This window comes from Marmota marmota, unplaced genomic scaffold (assembly GCF_001458135.2).
Source record: "Marmota marmota marmota unplaced genomic scaffold, marMar, whole genome shotgun sequence".
Classification (NCBI taxonomy): Eukaryota; Metazoa; Chordata; class Mammalia; order Rodentia; family Sciuridae; genus Marmota; species Marmota marmota.
Window position 1 is genome coordinate 6,255,081 of NW_025999941.1, and position 21,470 is coordinate 6,276,550.

The following is a 21,470-nucleotide window of genomic DNA, read 5'->3' on the forward strand; positions in this document are numbered from 1 at the left end:
AAAAAAAAAAAAAAAAAAAATTCAGTTTGATCAAATGAACCTTGAAATTTTCATGTTTTTGTTTTTTTTGTTCCCAGATTAAACTTGATGATGAGATAGTTTTAAAGATTTTATGGGGCCGGGGATGTGGCTCAAGCGGTAGCATACATGCGGCCCGGGTTCGATCCTCAGCACCACATACATACAAACAAAGATGTTGTGTCCGCTGAAAAACTAATAAATAAATAAATAAATATTGAAAATTCTCTCTCTCTCTTTAAAAAAAAAAAAAATTTATTTTTCCCCTTTGGCAGTACTGAGGATAGAACCTAGGGCCTGTGTGTGCAAGGCAAATACTTTACCACAATCCTTGTGTTATATTTTGTTTGAGTCTTCTCATGATAGAGTTGGCAGGCAACATTCTGGAATAAGGCTCTTTTTTTCTTTCCACGTTGAAGCATATGCAAACTATTTTAGGGCATGCTCTCCCTTCACTCCTGCCACTTTTTTTTTTTCTTTTTTGTAGCATGCTTTTTTGGGAATAAACCTGTTAGTAAATTCATGATTCTTTGGGATCATTAGTTTATCCTTTTTCCTTTTGTCTTCACGTTGTGTTTATTTTGCTCTTTACTTACTTGTGCTTATATATGCTAGGGAAGAAAAAAGGGTTGAAAAGTATTTTAAGCATAGTTGAGAAAAGTCGTCATTGGTTAAGATTAAGATTTTTCTTTTAGATTTGAAATTACATAAGTTAAAATCACAAATAATGCTTATTAGTTTTTAGTATTAAAACCCTGAGGTTTTTTTTTTTGTTTGTTTGTTACATTTCAGTAAGGGAACATTTTCTTCCAGTGTCTAACCTTGATAACATTTTGCTAGTTATGTTTCATATTTACTCTGTGCCTTAAGTTTTATTTTATAATTTATTGAAATAATTTTTTTTCCTAGGGTCTTATTTTTGTGGTAGATAGCAATGATCGTGAAAGAATTCAGGAAGGAGCCCAAGTACTGCAGAAAATGGTAAGGATATATTTTAAATTTTATCATTTCCAAGGTTTGTTTTTCTGGGCGATTGTGGTGGTGTTAGTGGTTGGTATATATTTTTAAGAGGTAGAAAGTAACTTGAGAAACTATATTATTCTCAGATTCTTAAGAATGCACAAGAAAAAATCTCCTATAAAACTATTTATTTATTTATTTTATTCGGTTCCAGCGATTATACATTGGAAGTATGTGTTCTGTCACTGGACTTGCATCCATGACCCCCTATGGAGCTTATTTATTTATTCATTTATGTTTTTGGTACTGGGGATTCCACTGAGCTTATATCCCTAGTCCTTTATATTTTTTATATTGAGACAGGGTCTCGATAAGTTGCTGAGGTTGGCTTTGAATTTGTAATCCTCCTGCTTCTGCTTTCTGAGTTACTGGGATTACAGTATTATGCCACTGTGCGAGTCCCTGTAGAGCTTTTTTTTAAAAAACAGAAGAAAAGCTCCTTCGGTAAGTTGAAAAAGATGCATGGAGCTTAGTGATAGTATACTTGCCTGGTATGTTCAAAGCCCCTAGGTTCATTTTCTCATATCTCCAAAAAAAAAAAAAACAACAACAACAAAAAAAAAAGGGGAAAGAAAAACTGCCCAGAATGCTCTGATTGATTTCAATGCCTGTTTCTGGTTAAGGATATTTGATTTAGTCCAGTTCTTTATTTTACAAATATAAAGTCTGCAGTTTTTCAGTTTTAACCTGAGATTTCTGGTTTGAATCCCTTCTTCTCAAGGTCATCAGGTTCAGTTTTCTTTTTTTTTTTTTTTTTTCCATTTTTTTACAGTACTGAGGATCAAACTCAGGGGCACTACCACTGAGCTATATTCCCAGCCTTTTTATTTAATGTTGAGACAGGATCTCACTAAGTTGCCCCTGGGCTGGCATTGAACTTGAAATTCTCCTGTTTCAGCTTCCCCAGTTCTTGGAATTATAGGAATGTGCTACCACACTGGACTCAGGTTCAGTTTTTTCTGTGCTGTGCCTATTATTCAGAAATATTTTATAACAGCAGCTATGATAAAGAATTCCATTAGAAAGAGGGGATTTGGTTGACAGTGGCATTTCTGCCTTGCCATGTATCTGATTAATGTTCTCATGTATTTATGATTATTAAAAATCTGGAAGAGAGAAAAATTGTTGAGGAACCTTGTTATGGTTTCAGATGTATGGCCATGAAATATTGACTGAAATGAAATTGTAATTATCATTCATTGCTCCTGTGAGTGGAATAGTTTATAAAAAAAATTTTTCTGTTATTTGTATAACTAAGTCACTGATGGCTTTTTGCCAGTTAAGTCAAATTTCACCTACTCTTTGTTGCAAACAGCTAAATTGAAATATAATTCACAAACCATAAAAATGGGCAGCTAAGTCTGGATGCAGTGGTACACGTCTATAACCCCAGTGGCTCCGGAGGCTGAGGCAGGAGGATCATGAATTCAAAGCCAGTTTCAGCAATTTAGTGAGGTCCTAAGCAACTCAATGAGATCCTGTCTTTAAATAAAGTATAAAAAAGGGCTGGGGACATGAATCAGTAGTTAATACCCCTGGGTTGGGTTAAATCCCCAACACCAATAAGTAAAGATAAAATAAAATGTGCAAGTCAAGGCTGGGCTGTAGCTCAGTGGTATAGCATTCAGTATATTCAAGGCTCTGGGTTGGATCTCTTGTACCCTAAAAAAGGTATACGTCAGTGGTCTTTAGTATACAGAGTTTTATAAACATCACCACAATCTAATATTAGAAAATTTCCATCATTCCAAAAAGAAATCCTGGAACCATTAGCAGTCACTCCCCATTACTTCCCTTTCCTACCCACATCCCTGGCCTCTGACAACCAATAATCTAGTATTCGTTTCTTTGTAATTATTTATTCTTTATGTTCCTATAAATGGAAATATTAATATGTGATCTTTTGTGTCTAACTTGTTTCACCTAGAATGATTTTTCAAGGGTCATCCATGTTGTGTTATACAGTACTTAATCCTACTAGCTTTATGCTTGGTACTCTTCTTGCACCTTTTATGATACTACTAATATCTTAGTAATTTTATTTTCTCAGTGTTGTGAGACCCCATTGTCTGGAAAGGATAAAAATCCAAAAGGATCACCATCTAAATACTTTTGCTACTAAGTACTGTAAGATCATGCCTTAAACACTATATTCCCTTATATATTTCTTGTCCTTGGCAGTCTTCATTCTCTGTGGAAATTCATGAAAGTGATTTGCCTTGATGGGGTATAGGATGATTGGCTTAAAAAACATTTTTGCTTTACTTCAAGGCATATGATTATTTACTCTGGATTTAAAATCTGAAAGATATGAGATTTAAGTTGTAAGAGTACCTGAAATTTACGTAGAGAAATTTGGTTGTTGTTTAACACTATTTAATGTTGAAAAAATATATATATATAGGAAGACATTGTTTTGGACAGTTAGTTACAATAATTGGACCCAGTTTTGTAGTTGTTAATGGTCTACTTTTTATTTCTAGCTTGAGGAAGATGAGCTGCAAGATGCAGTGCTGCTGCTTTTTGCAAACAAACAGGATTTGCCAAATGCTATGGCTATCAGCGAAATGACAGATAAATTAGGCCTTCAGTCTCTCCGTAACAGAACAGTAAGTATTTGAAGGTTAATATACTGACCTCCTGACTTCTAGAGTTACTATTTCAGCTAATACTCAATTTAAAAGTTGATAGTTATCCTCTGTGAAGGCAATGAGCACATCATTTATAAAAATTATGGTAACATAAGCCAGGCTGGTTCATGCCTATAATCCCAGGTACTGGGGAGGCTGATGCAGGAGAAATTTCAAGTTTGAGGCCAGTCTCAACAACTTAGTGAGACTGTGTCTCAAAAATAAATAAGTAAAAAGAGCTGGGGATGTTAGCTCAGTAGTAGAATGCTTGCCTAATGTGTGAGGCCCTGGGTTCAAACCCTAATACAATATGATAATTTTTGATTATACAAAAGTCAGCCCTTTCAGTTGAGTAGTTTGTTAGTTACTGTTTCCTCATGAATATTCTCTTCAGTTTAAATGGTGGAAAGTTTACTAAATTTAATGACTAGGTAGATGTAGCTTTAAATATAAGGGGGGTTTGTGAGAAGCAAGAGGTGTGAGAAAACTCCTAATCTTAAAGCATAGATAATTTTGAGTAATCTTTATAGTTAGAAAATCTTTAGATAGCAAATTAATTATGTTTGAGAAGAAGTCATTTAATACATTTCCTCATATTTTCCATTGTTTTTGCATATTTTCGTTTTCTTTTTTCCTTATAGTTAACAGTGACTGCTGACTTAGTAGTAACCTTGGACATTTGAAGGGGGACTACTTAGTATTTTGATTAAGAAAGTTTAAACACTGCTTATACACAATCTTGTTAATCAGTATTTTCTTGTCCTTTCTTCACAGTGGTATGTTCAAGCCACTTGTGCTACACAAGGAACTGGTCTGTATGAGGGACTTGATTGGCTGTCAAACGAGCTTTCAAAACGTTAAATAAAACTGGATATCTAACCAAGGACACATTTTGATAGAATTGGTCTAGGCTTGTTACAACAAAATTAGTTTGCATCTTGGTTATTAAACTGTATCTGGGACTGGTTTGGGCAGAATATTACAGCGTTTAAACTTATTTTGTTGCCAATTATTGTTTACCAAGTATAATGTTGCTCTTTAGCAATATGCTTGGTTTTGAAGAAATTCTTGGGGAAAAAAGTATCCTCTTTTAATTTTGACTTCCTTTAAACCTAAATGCCTGGACATAGCTATTGTGACACCTTTAAATAAATCAGTTTTGAATGTTTTTTGAGCCCACAACAAATAATGTTTTAAAGTTATCCCCTTGCTACTTTACTGATACCTGTATCATTCCTGGGACAGTCTGCTGATTTGAACATGTAGCATTCCATTTGTATTTATTTCTATCCCTTGCCAAAAGGATTTTCTAATACTTCTTGTACCAGCCAGGGAAATGCTCCAAAACACTATTCAGCTATCTTGCACTGAGGAACTTAATATTTTTTCCCTATTATTGACTTCCTGGCTTCCGTCAGCCAAACTTAACCTTGGTGTGGTTTGGATTTGATAGCTAATTCTGTGCTGGTTGCAAAGAGTTCATATTGAGATGGCTTTTAATACTCAGCAGATTGTCTTTCTTTATATTATTATCTTCTTTATGTTGCATGTTGCTTTTGGTATCAGCCTGACTCTTTGCCCAGTATATGATAGTTCTGCTGGTGTTTTGTTTATTGATGAACATATCTTCATTAAGAGTTTTTTTGAAAACTCAGCAAACACAATAAGTTTTCTTCATAACCCATTTGAAATTATTCCTAATAAAATGATAAAATATATAACTGTGTGTTCTTCATGACTCTTTGTGTTTGAAATAAATTTTCCTGTATAGCAAAGTTGATTTGCATATTTTATAAACTGTGGCAAATAATATAAATCCCAGTGGGTTTATTAATTATTTAAGTTAGAACTAAATTTATCATGGGTTATTATTACCACGGAGTGGGCTGCAATATCAAAACTTTAGTTTTCAGCCAGACATAGCTGTGTGTACCTGTAATTCTCAGCAACTCAGGAAGTGAGGTAGGAGGATCACAAGTTTGAGGCCAGCCTCAGCACCTTAACAAGGCACTAAGCAACTTATTTAAATCCTGTCTCAAATTAAGAAATGAAAAGGGTTGGGGATGAAAATCATTCTGGGGTAAATCCCCAGTACCCAAAACAAAAAAACCCAGAAAAATGTAGGCTTATAAAATTCCATTTGAAGCAGTAAATTTCAAAAGTTGCATCAAGAGCAAACAAATGGACTGCTCCAAAAGCATGTGTGATGTTTATTTTACAGCTAACACTAGTTGAAAAAGTTTTTTCCTCAAGTGCTGTTTGCATGGCAGAATACATAGACTTAGGTGATGCCACTGCACTACAAAGAAGAGCAAAGTTTACAATCACTTCTCTTTTTGATTTTACAAATTTTAAACTTCAACTGAGAACTGTATGTGACTCATTCTTTAGTTACTAAGGCAATAAAATTATACCCTATTAACTATATCTACTAAGTTATTAAGGACTAGAACTTGTTAGCTTTGAGTGACTTAAAGATTTTGTCTGTATTCTAATATTTTATGTATTATAAATCTTGCTTTTTTATGGTGTTTTATTTTATTATACTTAACTGAGGATCAAACCCAGGGCCTTGAACATGCTAAGCAAGTACTCTACCACAGTGTTACTTTTTTAATGGTTCTTAATGGCCTGAATAGATTCAGACATATTTATGGATCAAAAAGTTATTTCTAAAACCAGGTATACGCTTTAAAAATTGTATACTTTTGAATTAAAAAAAACCCATGGATTGAATGTAAGGAAAATGTACGTAAGCAGTTTATGATCATTTAAAAGAGGTTCTGGGATATAGAATATGTTTAACTAGTTTGTGTCACTTGATGATTACAACTTTCCTAGACTACTGGATGAATTCTCTCTTCTTTGCAAATAAGGGAGTTCTCTTGTATATGGGATATGAAGTAGAAGATACAAAACTTCAGTAAGTTCAAAGTTCAGATCATTAATTTTAAAAAGCTAATAACTCAATTAAGCTGAAGTTACTTTCCATGGACTCTAGAGAATCCATATACTCTAATTTGTTATAAAGGGCAGCTGTTGCTACCATTGGAAATGACTGTATTAAAAATGTTAAAGCCGGATGCGTGCTGGTGCATGCTTAAAATCCCAGCAGCTTGGGAGGCTAAGGCAGGAGGATCAAGAGTTCAAAGCCAGCCTCAGCAAAAGTGACTCAGTGAGACCCTGACTCTAAATACAAAATGGGGCTGGGGATGTGGCTTAGTGGTTGAGTGCCCCTGAGTTCAATCCTTGTTACCCGCCCGCCCCCCCCGAAATAAAGTTGTCTAATTTTCACCAAATGGGTTGAAAAATACTTGTAAGACTGTTTTGTTTTGTTCTGAAAACATTAACTTGGTAACTGGTTTCATTATTTATTCAAATGCATTCCAAATATCTAAAATGAAAATTTCAGAAACCATTAACTTGGTAACTTGGCAACTTTTACCTCTAGAAATAACTTTTTTCTTAAATCCTTAAAATATTAAAGCCAAACTGAGAATTTTATTTTCAAATAGAAGTGATCAAATGCTTTGGGAGAGTAAATCATGAGATGCTAGAATGATTTTCCCTGTTTTATACAGACTTACGAAATCACTATCACTGTCCTAATCTATTGTTCATTAGTCTTATTAAATATTTAACACTCTCAACATTCAATGTTTCCTCAAATGTTAAAACTTAGTGTTGGTCAGTCAGTAAGACATCTCAGTGACCTCCCTTATACAGACCAGTTAATTATACCCCTAAAAAGTATTCTGCCAAATAGTAGTCAAATATGTTAATAGAAAAACTGAAGAGGAATTGTAATTACTTTTAAAGGCTCATTAGCAGCATCAGGGTTGAAGATGGACCATTATCTGTTCTCTGACCCCTGTCCAGTAAGCATTGTTTTGGTCAATAATATATTTCCCACTGTCTTTTGTCTAGCTTATCAGTTGCTTTTCTGTGGTGTATATCTTGATATTTTGCTAAAGATTTCAATTTCCATGGATTTCCCCCCTTTATCTTACATATTACATACTCTTTGTTGAAAATAAAACCTGAGTGAAATATATTACCTTAGTTTTGTAGAGTACCAGTGTCTCACTTAGATACTTTATTTCAGTATAGGCACAGAATTACCTTATATGTAATAATTACTAAACTTTCTTTAATATGGATTTCTGGTTCTTTGTGATGGAGCTTTGAAAGTGACTTTAGATTTGTTGAAAACAAGTGTTGTACTTCATGGCATGTTGATATTTCGGTAATGTAAATACTGGCTATCAACTTGGATAGAATTAATATGAAAGGTTGAGTAATAAGAACAAATGGTATTTGCTAGTACACTATCTAAAGATCTGATGTAGGGGAAATTATTGAAGCAGTTCTAGAATCTTCACTGATTACTTATTTAAGAATGTTCAATTCTGAGAATGCTATTGGAAACAATCACATTGCCAGCATTTTTCCGAGGGATTAACAGAATTAGTATTGGGACAGCACTAACTAGCATGCCAAGAACTCTTCTCAGATAACATTTATGTAATCAACTAGTTAATTTTTAGGAAAATGTTTGGAATGAAGTACTAGCTTTACATTCTTAATGTCATTGAGAATAATATAAACATTTTACTTTAAAGGCTACATTACTATAAAAATGGAATTCATTCAGACGTGGTCTAAAATTTACTTGAGTTATTAAACTTTATCATATTTTTTGATACATTTCTTCTAGTATATGCATTATGACATTGTATTCAAGTGCCTAAGTTATCAGTACAGGAAGAAAATGTCCTTTATTTTGTATTTCCACAAGCCATATAAAATGTTTTAAGAACAAAGATTGTGAGAAGTAAATAGCATGAGCAAATATCTGGACTAAGGCAAGAAACAATGTAGCTGTACTAGCAGATGACTCCTAGGTCACTTAAGTGTTTAAGAACAGTGAAATTAGATTCCCTCTTGACCTTGTCACCAATTCCTTTACTGTTGTAATAGTACGCATGGGCATGTTAAGTACTTGGTGGTGGGAGGCTTAGCCCTGCCTTCTGCAGGCAGAGAACTGGTTAAGAACGGACTGCCCCAGTCATGTTTTCTCATGTGGAAGCAAGAAAGGGAAAAGGGAAAAGAAAGGTGGTGGGTGCTGGGGCAGGAATCTCATGAAAATGAAAAGAATAGTAGAATAGAAGAAAGTGACTGGAAGAGGGAAGGGAAGGGAAGGGAAATACTGGGGAATGATACTGACCAAAATTGTATTGTTATATTGTATGCATGTATGAACACATAACAACAAATTCCACCATTATGTACAACTGTAATGCAGTGATATTTGTGTGTGTGTTGATAACCATGTCTGGCCACATGGTTCTTTTTAGGCTGGATTGCCATTCAACTAAATAGAAATGTATAGTAGTTACCCATTCTGGTGTTGTTTTCCATGGTTTCAGTATTTAATTCAAATGTATTCCAAAAATCTTAAATGGGAAATTTCAGAAACCGTAAGTTTTAAGTAACTTTTATTATAGTAAAATGTATTTTACAAATTGTTAATCTTACTGTGTTTATAAGTTAAATGTTATTATAAGTATATACAGGAAAAAATAACATATATAGGGTTTGGCACTATTTGTTGTTTCAGGCATCCACTGAGACTGGGGGTCTTGGAACACATCCCCATCAAGGAAATCTAAATCAAAACCACAGTGAGATGCCACTTCATAGTAAGATACTTACAATCAAAAAATGAGAATAACAACTCTGGTTCAACAATTGTAATCCTATACTGCTATATACCCAACAATTGGGCAAGAGATACGTGTACAAAAAACACTGCTTACAATGGCAAAAATAATACAAAAGTGTTCTGGTTAAATTATTATGGCATATACAACTTGAAAAATAGTTATTGTCTGTTGACATGGGAAGATAATATACAATGCAGATGATCCTATATGTACTTAAATAGGTGTATGTTTTTATTTATGGATATTCAAAGAAATGGTCTGGACAGATAAACACTAGCTATTAAAATGGGTTTAGGGAGTTCAGGTATGGCAAATACAAGTTTTTACATTGCTGTATTGTGATTTCCACTTTAAAAATGAGCATATTTTTCTTTTTATTTGGCAGTACTGGGGGTTAGTTTCAGGGACGTTTTTACCACTGAGCTACATCCCCATCCTTTTTTATTTTGAGATAGGATCTTGCTAAATTGTCCAGGCTGCCCTTGAACTTGTGATCCTTCTGCCTTAGCCTCCTTAGTAGTTGGGATTACAGGTAAGTACCACTGCAACTACAAGAGCATGTATTATTTTTATAATAAGATATTAATAATAAAATGTATTAATGAGGATGTAGAGAAATTAGAACCTATGTGTATTGCTGGTGGGAATGTAAAATAGTACTTTAGTTAATAGTATTAATTTTGGTAGTATTTCGGTAGATCCTCAAAAGGTATAACAGATCCCACATGAACATCTATCTACTAAAAAACATGTACGCAAATATTTGTTGCAGCAAGTAGAAGTAATCTGGAAGGCAAATAGAAGTAATCCAAATGTCTGTCAACTGACGAATGATAAATGTGGTATGCATGAAATGGAATATTCATAAAAATGAGTACTAATATATGCTACAACATGGGCACATCTTAAATGAAAAGAAGCCAATCATAAAAAACTGCATAATAATTTGATTCCAATTATATGAAAGGTACAGAGTAGACATTCATATAGATAAAGTAGGTAAATGGTTGCCAGGAGCTAGGGAGAATGGGAAGTGACTGCTAGGATTTCTTTTAGGGCCTGTGAACTAAATTGACAGGCAGTGAAATCCCTTATAGACAAAAAACATCAATTTAGGATAGAAGAACCAAATCATCATGGAGTTATTTCATTTGGAGAGAAGAAAAAGGACACAATGCAATATGCAAAAAGCCAGACTTTTCTAAGATATGTAATAAAAGGATGTTAAGGGTGATATGCCATTGTTTCTAAATTATTCTACAAGGGAAATAAAGATATTTGATAATTCTTGTAAAAGTGCATATTCATCCAATACAACAACTAAATCCAATTGACTACTGAATCAAGTTAAATATAGAAAGAACACAAATAGGACAAACTAGTAAAAATATAACCCAGGAATACTTCAGCACACTAAGAAAATGTCCATTGGCAACATTTCAGGATGAAATCATTAAGATGAGTTACTGGGCAAAAATGAACTATGTTATGCAAATGTTTTGACAGCATCAACACAAAATGGGCAGATGGAGATGAATTGTTTTTAGGGAAAGTTTTCAAGGAAATTTAAAATTACGATTAAAACCTACACAAATATGGATTTTGACATCCCAGAGTTCGTTGACATAACAATGAATCCACATCAACCAGGGTGAACTGATATGTTTAATACGTCACTGGGATTTCAGGCATGTGCCACTATACCCAACAGAATTTATACATTCTTGTGATCTATTATTCTGTGTACCTAAGATTTAAAAAGGAGCATTGTTAATTGTAAGCCAGTGTTACTAAACAAGTTCATTCTGAGACAAACATTTTAAGATTTAACTTTTTGTTATCCTAGGTTTTTTATTTATTTACAGTTTACGCTTTGGTATTTTTCTAATTTTTGTCTTCTCAAATTTCTTCAAAGAAAGCCAGGAAACTGACCTTTCCCACTTGACACAAGCTTGTAAAATGAGCAGGAACTGAATATGGGCCTTCTTGGAAAATAGGAAGTCATGTAAACCATTTGTGAATAATCTAGTTCATGACTGTCAACATTAATTCAACTAAAGTTAAAAAAGAAAAGAGAATCACATACACATTGGTAGAGCAGGGAATGGTGGTGCACGCCTGTAATCCCAGGAGGCTGAGGCAGGAGGATTGTGAATTCAAAGCCAGCCTCAGCAATGGCAAGGCACTAAGCAACTCAGACCCTGTGTCTAAATAAAATACAAAATAGGGCTGGGGATGTGGCTCAGTGGTGGAGTATCCAAGTTCAATCTCCAGTACCTCCTCACACCAAAAAAAAAAAAAGCATTACCGGGCTGGGGATATAACTCAGTTGGTAGAATGCTTGCCTTACATGCACAAGGACCTAGATTCAATACCCAGCACCACACAAACACAAAAGCACTGGTAGAGATATCACTTCAAACCCACTATTTGGTGAGGATGTGGAGAAAATGGGGGACCCTCATACATTACTGAGGGAATGTAAAATTATACAACAAGAAAACAGAATCACATACAGCCCAGCAATCCACTCTTAGGTATATACTCGGAAGAACAGATTCAAACCAAAAAAAACTGCACAGATGTTTATAGCAGCACTAGTGAAAATAGCCAAAAGACATAAACCATACAAGTAAGTGTCCATTTAGATAAGCGAATGTGGTATATCTACATAGACTGTCATTCAGCCATAAGAAGCAATGAACCCTGAAAATATATGTTAAATGAAAAAGGCCAGATACAGAAGATCATATGGATTACATTTAGATGAAATATCAAAAATAGGTAGATCCCTAGCAGATTAGTAGTTTTCAGTTGCTGGGGGAGGTGAGACTGGGGATTGACTGCTTGTTCCTTTGGAGGTAATGAAAATGCTTTGGAACTAGATGGTTGTACATGTGAATGCATTATACACATTAAAATGGTTAATCCTATGTGAATTTCATTTAAAAAATGCTTTGGTATCATCTCAGAATGTAGCAATATTTCCTTATAAAAAAGGACCAAAAGACTTAACCCATATGAATTAAAGCTCTTAAAATTCTTTCCTTCCCCCAAATGAAATCTAAACAGTATTTCCTTTGAATATTATCCTAGGCAAAATATTAAAAAGTTTCAATACATTTAAATGTTTTTGAATTGATTTTAGAGGAAAGATTTTTCCTAATGAGTTGTTCATTTGGGTCTTATTAAATTAATATGCAGTATCTTTTATTATTATTATATATGGATTTTGGATTTTACTTAAAAGGATTAGTTTATAGGAAACCTTTGCCTATATTTCAGAGCTAAGACGTGAGATCAAAAATGACTATTTTGACTAGGGAGATCTTCCCACAGTAGAGTTCCTATCTTTTCTCCCTTTTTGTTTGCTCTTCAGACATCTATCCTCCAGTATGAAACACCACATTCAAAAGGAAATTTGGAACAACTGATTTCAGTATTCAAAATTTTAAAACAACACACATTGTTGCCAGAAATGATTTGTTTGCTAATGAATTCTGAACTATCAATGTATATATTTGCTGTAGTGACAACTGTGCAAGAGATCATTTTAATAGAATAACATATCTTAGGCTGGGGTTGTGGCTCAGTGGTAGAGCGCTTGCCTCGCACGTGCGAGACTGTGGGTTCGATCCTCAGCACCACATACAAAAATAAACAAGTGAAATAAAGGTGTTGTATCCAACTACAACTAAAAAATAAATATTAAAAAATAGAATAACATATCTTAAAATACTTGTACTCATTTATAGCTATAAAATTTTGAAATGTTAATTCCTGCAGCAAGAACTTAGGACATTATAAAATGTGATATGCCATAAAAAGTTGTTAAACTTCCCATATTTGTTACAATAAAATATACTGAAAATTCCAATGTAATAGAAAAATTCAATCACAAAGATAGCTTTAAACATTTCTGAATAACACTTTGTCTTATGAATACAGGAAATTTTGGTATGCTACTTACATAATTTTCTTACTGTCATCTACCTTTGGACTCGAGTCATTCTAATGTATCTGTTTATGGGAGATCTGACTAGAGTATATAGCACTTGAAAATAACATTCCATTGTCCTAATATCTTTAAATACCTGTATATAATCTGATTACACTGTTTAGTCAGGAAATACCAACTTTAGGTATTTAGGATATATGGACTATTTAGTAAGTGCTTAAGAGTTTTTCTGACTAGATTTCAATCTAGCTAGGACTTGTATAATATAGAACCTGTGTGTTCTTTTCATGGACATGGGTAATTATATCACATTAGAAAAATTTTTTACATTTTTTTTTTAACATTTTTCTGAGAAACTTGTTTTCTCTTAAGTTACTATATGGGTCTGTTAACGTGTATTTGGAAGCAGACCAAAACCAAATTTTTAAAAGAAAGAAAAAGTATATAAAAAAATCAGATTCTAGCTTTATTTGTTTATTTATAAACTGCTGTTAAAATGCTCTTGAAAATGGTTTTTAGGAAGGCACAAGTCAGTAGCATCGATTTCCCCCCCCCCACCCCCCAATTGAATAGCTCTTTCTAAATAAGATCACAAGAGACTGCCACCTTGCTGGGCATAGAGGCACATGCCTGTAATCCCAGTGGCTCTGGAGGCTGAGGCAAGAGGATTGTGAGTTCAAAGCCAGCCTCAGCTGGCTAAGGTGCTAAGCAACTCAGTCTCTAAATAAAATACAAAATAGGGTTGGGGATGTGGTACAGTGATTGAGTGCCCCGGAGTTCAATCCCCAGTTCAATCTGGTACCTTAATCTTTCCCTTCAAGTACTTCAAATACTTCAAGGTTTAATCTGAAGTGCAGGTAAAATTTCATTCTCAAACTTGCTAAACTAAGAGATAACAATACATCTGATAGCAGATTATCTAAAGAAGACAATTCTTATGGTACTAGATTCAGAGATTAAAGAATTTGAAATGAGCATTTTCATGACTGGAAAATCAGAGCTTTTCTTGAGATGAGTAGGATTTAATACCTAATCTAGAAATTAAATGCAGAAATATGAGTATACTATAGTTATCTTGAACATCAAAAAAGCAACAGCTTAAGCATTACAAATAAGGTATGGTGATAAATTGGTCAGTAAAGCTTAGTTATCACTGTAGGCTGTTTGTAATTTCTAATCTTAAAAGAGTTTGGCCTCCTATTTAAATCTTGTTTTACAATAAATTATATTGCTTACCTATAAAAGTAATAGTTTTTATTTCAGATATACTCAAAAGCCAAACTACTTCTCTATTCCCTATTCATAAAAACTAACAATTTTGAAAATGCTTATGGCATAGAAATGCTGAATGAGTTTATCCAAAGTTTCAAGTCCATATCAGTAGGCATTTTCTCAAAAATAATGTATTGTGCTGTATTTTGTTAATATCACCTGGTCAAATACTCTTTTGTCTTTAAGTTTTTTGTAGGCAAGAGTAATTAAATAAAATGGGATCAAATGTTGCTATTTACTTTGAATACTAAATTGTGCTTACATACTAGAAATTAAAATGAGCTGCTGTATGATTCAGAATATAAATTATGTCCATTTTACCATATATTAACAACAAAAATACTAAAGAGAATGAAGACACTTCGTTAGCTGAAAAACGGAAGTTGGTTACAATGGTGCATGGGAGGCTGGGGAGGCTAAGGCAGGAGCATCCCAAGTTCAAGGCCAGCCTGGGCAACTTATACCATCTCAAAATAAAAAGGGTTGGGGATGTAGCTCAATGAAAAAGCACTTGCCTACTGTGTGAGAGCCTCGGGTTTAAATCCTAGTACTTGGGGGTGGAGAAAAAAACCAGAAGCAATCAACAACAACAACTTTAATTTTTTGTCAACTCTGAAATTGTAATAAACTGCTGACCAAATTGAGGTAGAGGTAGACCCATGTGTCAGAATTTAGGTCTTTCACCTTAACCTGTATGCATTTTTTCATATAATTAAATAAACATGATTCAAACTGAAATGTGTCATGAAAAAAAAGATCATTCAAATGGTACTTAAAATATTCTTAGATTAAAAATCATTTATAAAAATGTACACAATATATGAACTTCCTGTTTCTCCATAAATATATTTGCTTTTCCTCCAAGTGTAGGGGGAAAAAGGGTCTATATGATGCAAACATAAATAGTCTTGGAACATAACTAGTAGGGAATGAATAGAAAGTTTTACCATTGAGTCTATATTTCCTCTTTGAAAGTTACATATTAGCTTTGATTCATATCAAATTTTCTACAAAGTAACTAATTTCCTTTTTATACTTAAATTCCATTAAACAGAAATCTATTTCCATTTTAGATCACACACAAGTGCTATGTGATCAGAAGGATGGGAAACACTAGGTAAGGCCTGGTGGGTGGTAACTTCTTCATGACTAGGTAATGGAATCACCTGTTCAACCTCTAAAGCATGTAAGTCAATGAAAATGTAATCTAGACATCCATGAAAGCCACCAACATAATTTGTGTAAGCTGGTTCACCACAAGCACTTTTCAGTTTGAAGAAATGTGTTAGAGACATGTTGCATCTTTCTTCTTCCCCATTGGAAGCCCAGTCTTCATGATCCTCTGGAATGTTGCCAGTGATGACAAAATGATACATTCCTGTTGATGGTGTACTATTAAAGTCCCCACAAAATATAACCGGTATGCCAGGATACAGATCACATGAGACATGTCTAATGTGAGCCAAAGCTACTGCCATTTGAATGAGACGAATGTACCCACCTATGAATATAAAAAACATTAATGTAAGTACTTTTTAAAGTAGTCTTTAAAAAGCAAAAAAAAACCATTTCATATGGTGACACTCAAAATATATGTGTAAAATAGATTTAGTAACATTAAGTCACCATGTTTAAGTCACAAAAAATAAAATGTACCTTTTGGATGCCAGTAGAGATGGGTATTAGCAACACATATCTTTTTAGAAGACTCCTTTGTAGATTGAAGAACTGAAACCTAAAATAAATGGAAAGTGTCAGGAAGTCAATTGATGTCTGTCAATCTCCTGAAGATTTTTTTTTAACGTTTTTTTATTTTAGTTTTAGGTGGACACTATTTTTATGTGGTGCTGAGGATTAAACCCAGTGCCTCATGCATAGGCGAGCGCTCTACCTCTGAGTCACAACCCCAGCCCCAGATTTTTTTTTAATCTAAGTCTATATGATGGACATTTTATTCCATATCCTTCCCTTGATGAACTGATATCAAGTATGAAAAGTTTCAGAATATATATGAGTAGGATTTAGTGTAATGTATTTTAATAGTCCAACATATAAAGCTAATATGATACATTATAGATGAAAATATTAAAGTTGGAGACGGTGTTTTCTAGTGGTCAGGGGCAGGTTTTGGAGTCAGATGGACCTATGTTTGAATATTCAACACAGCAGTATGACATGGAGAAACACACTTCTAAACTAGTTTCATAATGGTAAAAAACTCTATCCTTACCTCATGGAGGACTTCAATGTGTATTCAATTAAATAAATTTACAAAAAGGTGCATAAAACACAGGTGCTCCAGAAAACCCCAAAAGGTAGCTAACTCTTTTTACTCTGAACCAAGCCAATGACCTCAAAATTCTGGACAAACACAGTAAACATATTTCTAAAAACAAAGATAGCTTTAAGTAGCAGTTAATACTCCGCCCAGTGATGATTGTTATATGTATATAGTTGAGAATCCTGGCTCCATGTTTGTGTGAATATGGATAAATAAATTTGACCATTTATAAAATGAGCAGAATCACATCTGTAAAATGAGAACACAGGGATTACTGTGAAGATTAAATGCTCCAATGATAAAGACTACTAGTTAATAGTTATGAAGCACATGGTAAAGGTCACCAAGCACTTTAAGTACTTTAAAATATGTCAGAACAGTGCTTGACAAGTAGTTAAAAAATTAAATATTGCTATTATTCTTGTATTTAACATGTCTCCCCCAGATTATGAGGCACTAAGAAAATCCTTGTTTGTCTTGCTGAAGGCAACCTGCAGCATAGGAGGCACACAAGAGTGCTCAATAAATGCCAAATAAATGAAAATTAAACTTTTAACACTTCAATAAAATTTGGATGATTTCAGTCATAACCTCTGCTGCCCTCCCCCTACACCGCATTCCAGGCCCCTAAAAATGAGAAAGTATGAAAAAAGAGCTACTTCACCTGAAGGACAGAAGATCTCTGGAGCACTCTTTCCTGTGCCAATGGGTACAAAACTAGTTTCTGCAGCAGTTCTTTGTGAAGTGGGTCAGACTCCAGGGCTTCTTGGAAAGAAATGTCATGCTGGCTAAGGAGGTTGAACTTTGACTTCCGGTAAAAAGTGGCCAGGCCTTCGTGCTGCTTGATTCGAAACACGCCCTCCAGCCCGAAAGCCTCCAATGCGGGTACCAAACTGTCCGAAAACACCGCGCGGTCAACCTCCTGCAAACAGATGAGGTCGGCATTGTAGCCTGTGAGTTCCTTCTGGATAAGGTTCTGGCGGTAGTCAAGCTCCAGGGCATAGGGGGCACAGTATGGGTACAGAACAGTCCGTGAGAACTCAGTCTGGGCGTACGTGTCTGCCAAAATGTTGTAGGAGACAGTGCGGATGAGAGCGTCCTCTGTCACTTTCTTGGTGTAGAGATGCCGATGGTCAAAAGTGCAAGTACCAGGCCCGGCCTCCACTGGACACACACTTTCCAATTCCCTGCTCGGCCCGAAACGCTGCCCATTGCCTGGAGTGCAGTGAAGTTTCAGCCGCAGTCCGATGTCAGCATTGGACGGGATGTAGACGCGCTCATTCACACCCGTTTCGGTCCAAGTAGAAGACGGCGAAGAGGGAGACAATGACGAAGGGCCACTACCTTCAGGTTCCGCGGCACCAGGGTTGGCTTCCTTGTACCAGCGGTAGAGAGAGCCAGACGGATCCCCAAATTCAAGGGTGAGCTTGGGGCACACGGGGAAGCCGGCCATGATGTAGCGTGGCAACTGAAGCTCGGTGAAGGCGGGTGGGTTGCGCTCCACCTTGTACTTGACATCGCCAATCTGCAGCACCGCGCCGTCCTGCCAGGCGTCCACGTTGAGCACATCCTCAGCCACTGCTTCCTCTCGGTAGTACAGCTTTACCACGGGCTCGCAGATTGCTGCCGTCTCCGACCCAGACCCTGCACAGGCCGCGCCGCCGCTCGCGTTGGACCGGTTCTTCCGGTTCTTTCTAGCTGCGGCTGCCTTAGCGTGGCCCTTGAGGGCATTGGTAGCGATCCGGCTGAGGGCCCGACCCAGCGGCTCACTCTGGTCGCGCTGCATGTTCTTGTGGCTGCCGTCGGCCAGCGCAAACGACAAGCTCAGCTTGGGCTCCGAGGGAACACAGCGCACTACAGCGCGCTCCATCGCGCCTGCCGCCTTTTCAGGAGCCGCTTCAGTCCGGCTGCGCTGCTCCACGGCCGTCCGGACCCCACGAAGCACGGCGCGGGTGCTTGGGAGCCTCCACATGAACCTGGCAACCCAGAGGCTGACAAGACCAGCAGCCAAGCAGCCGCCCGGTGTCAAGTGAAGACAGAGAAGCTACAGCCGCCGGCTCCGGAACCCATTCAGACCCAGCGACTTCCGGCAGGCTAGGAGAAGGCGAACAAAGCTCGCGCCACGCACTTTCGCTAGGCCTACTTATCTGCTCCTTTTCATGGCAATACTTTTCTCTAATTACCAGCCAATTAATTTTTATGTTCAACCAGAGTTAGGTTTATTGAGGTGGAGGAAATATATATATATATGCTATAGAGAAATATCGTACTCCAAGCTTTGTTGAAAGTGCAACTGGGGGTCCAGAGGGGACGGTGCATCAAACCGGAAGAGGTTGGACGGCGTCACTCGCTCTATTTTGCGAACTGAGGCGAGCGTTGAGCGGGTTTTCTGGAGGCCTCTTCCTCATACTCCCTGGGGCTGGACTGAGTGAGGGTGTAGGGGTTCCCACCCGAATTGGAAGGCTCACTGGGGACGTGGAAAGCGTTGCTCATTTCCTCTCCATGGTATTGTTCACCCTGCTCGCCTTTTCCTGAACTGTGAAGGGTTCAACTCTGGCGGGGCCGGCAACCAAGCGCCCAACTGAGTCTCTGATAATGACCAATATACGTTAACTCCCATTTAGTGAACGTTGAGTATGCTAAAAACGGTACACACTTGGTGTCTATTTAAGCCTCACATTTTTTGTGAAGTAGGCTTTATCCGTCGCTTAGAGGTGTGTTACAAATCCGGTCAAAGTTATACAGACAGCTTAGTAAACGAACAAAAACAAATAGTAGTGATGAACTGCGGAAAGCTGTTCATTTTTAGTTAGCAAAGAAGATCTTATCTTTTTAGAGACGCCAGATTTAGCAAATAAAAATCCAGGACTGCCAATTAAGTGAATTAAAAAAAAAATAATGATAATGCTGCATACTTACACCTAAAAATTTCTTTTTCTGAAATTCAAACTTAACTGATCTATTTCTCATAAGTCCCTTGAAAGGAAAGGATCTTGGTTTGTTTGTGTACCAGAAAGAAGTCCAGTCTAACTTGCAGTGAGCCCAGGGAAGAGTAGCAGGTTGGAAAGTCACCCACTACATTGAGTGAGCAACAGTATGAAGGTCTGCGTTTTCTACTTATTTATACAGAGAAAGCGAAACTTTAATGGTGGTCTCACCCCCGAGAACAGTTACAATCGGCATTTAAAAAAAATGTTTAGTTTTTTGTTTTTTTTTTTAATTTGGAGCTAAGAATTGTAACCAGTGCCTCAAGCCTCCTATGCAAGGGCTCTACCACTGAGCCACAACCCCAGCCCTACAACCAGCATTTTATCCCCTAGAGTGCAAGTTTCTTCCTCTGATTTCTCATTGGCTGAGCACTCATGGAGTGTGTGTTTTAAGAAAAAGAGAAGGCATTGGAGTAGTTTTGCTTGCAGTTTTGGAAAATAATTTTAACTTTCATTTTTCTCAAAGGAGGAAAGCTAATTGTTGCTTAATCGTGAAGGGAAGTTTTGTGTATCCTAATTCTCATTGGCTTCCATATAGTTTTGTTTCACAGTTTTCATAGAGCCTTAATAGCCCAAGAATGGCTGTGCATTTAGCCACAGATCCTGGGTTCCATCCTCAGCACCACCAGAAAAGAAGAGAAAAAGGAAAAATATTAAGCTGTGCGCTGTGGTGCACACCTGTAATCCCAATGGCTGGGGAGGCTGAGGCAGGAGGATTGAGTGTTCAAAGCCAGCCTCATCAAAAGCAAGGTGCTAAGCAACTCAGTGAGACCCTTTCTTCTAAATAAAATACAAAATAAGGATGGGGATATGGCTCAGTAGTCAAGTGCCCCTGAGTTCAATCCCCATTACCCACCTTCCATGCCCCTACCCCCCAAAAATCAAATACACATATCTAGTAAGGCATTGTATAATTAAAAACAACTTTTTGTTAAGTTTTTTCCTGATTCTTTTATTTTAAAATTGAGGTATAATTCATAAACATAAAAATCACTCTTTTCAAACGACATAGTTCAGTGGCTTTTAGTACTCTCATACAAATTTGTGCAACCATAATGCTAGGCAATTCCAGAATCTTTATCATCCCCCAAAGAAATACCACACCCACCAGCAGTCAGTCTCCATTCCCACTTACCCCAGTTACTGGTAACTACCACTCTACTTTGTGTTTCCATGGATTTACCTAATCTGAATATTTAAATCATACATTAAGGGACCTTAATAGGCTTCTCTTAAAAATTTTTCTTTTCTTTCTTGCAATTTGGAATTGAAACAGGAACCCTTTATCACTGAGCTACATCCTCAGTCTTTTTTTTTTTTTTAATTTTGAGACAAGGTCTTGCTAAGTTGCTGAGCGTCTCACTAAATTCCTGAGGCCTGCCTCAGCCTCCCAAGTGATTGGGATTACAGGTGTGCACTGGCTATTGTGATGGACCCCAACCCCCACACCCCACAGTGGAGAACCTAGGGGTATATTTTACCACTGAGCTACATTGCTTCCCCTTTTTATTTTTTTATTTTGAGACAGGGTCTCACTGTCCAGGATAGTCTTAAACTTGTAATTCCTCTGCCTCAGCC

The 21,470-nt window shown here is 36.4% G+C and overlaps 2 protein-coding genes across 2 annotated transcripts in view; one reads left to right on the plus strand and one right to left on the minus strand.

Moving 5' to 3' along the window:
- The window catches only part of Arf4 (ADP ribosylation factor 4), a 19,264-nt gene extending 13,878 nt beyond the window's left edge, over window positions 1–5,386 (plus strand). Inside the window, exons 4-6 of the mRNA XM_015494400.2 lie at window positions 928–999; window positions 3,522–3,647; window positions 4,443–5,386. Of these exons, the coding sequence (XP_015349886.1) occupies window positions 928–999; window positions 3,522–3,647; window positions 4,443–4,529 (285 nt within the window). The 3' untranslated portion in view covers window positions 4,530–5,386. The remainder of the gene's footprint in view (window positions 1–927; window positions 1,000–3,521; window positions 3,648–4,442) is intronic.
- An 8,419-nt stretch (window positions 5,387–13,805) lies between these two features.
- Pde12 (phosphodiesterase 12) lies at window positions 13,806–19,137 on the minus strand. Its single transcript, XM_015494401.2, has 3 exons — window positions 17,570–19,137; window positions 16,281–16,359; window positions 13,806–16,125 (listed from the first exon to the last, which is right to left on the minus strand). Exons 1-3 carry the CDS (start codon window positions 18,875–18,877, stop codon window positions 15,683–15,685), a joined length of 1,830 nt encoding a protein of 609 aa, XP_015349887.1. The 5' UTR covers window positions 18,878–19,137; the 3' UTR covers window positions 13,806–15,682.
- Window positions 19,138–21,470: the final 2,333 nt, after the last annotated feature.

Excerpts from the sequence above, each read along its gene's own strand:
- Pde12 (XM_015494401.2), bottom strand. The coding sequence starts at position 18,877 with ATGTGGAGGCTCCCAAGCACCCGCGCCGTGCTTCGTGGGGTCCGGACG. Across the intron at positions 16,360-17,569 it reads AGAGATCTTCTGTCCTTCAG|GTTTCAGTTCTTCAATCTAC; the intron begins GTGAAGTAGCTC and ends CATTTATTTTAG. Across the intron at positions 16,126-16,280 it reads TCTCTACTGGCATCCAAAAG|GTGGGTACATTCGTCTCATT; the intron begins GTACATTTTATT and ends TTATATTCATAG.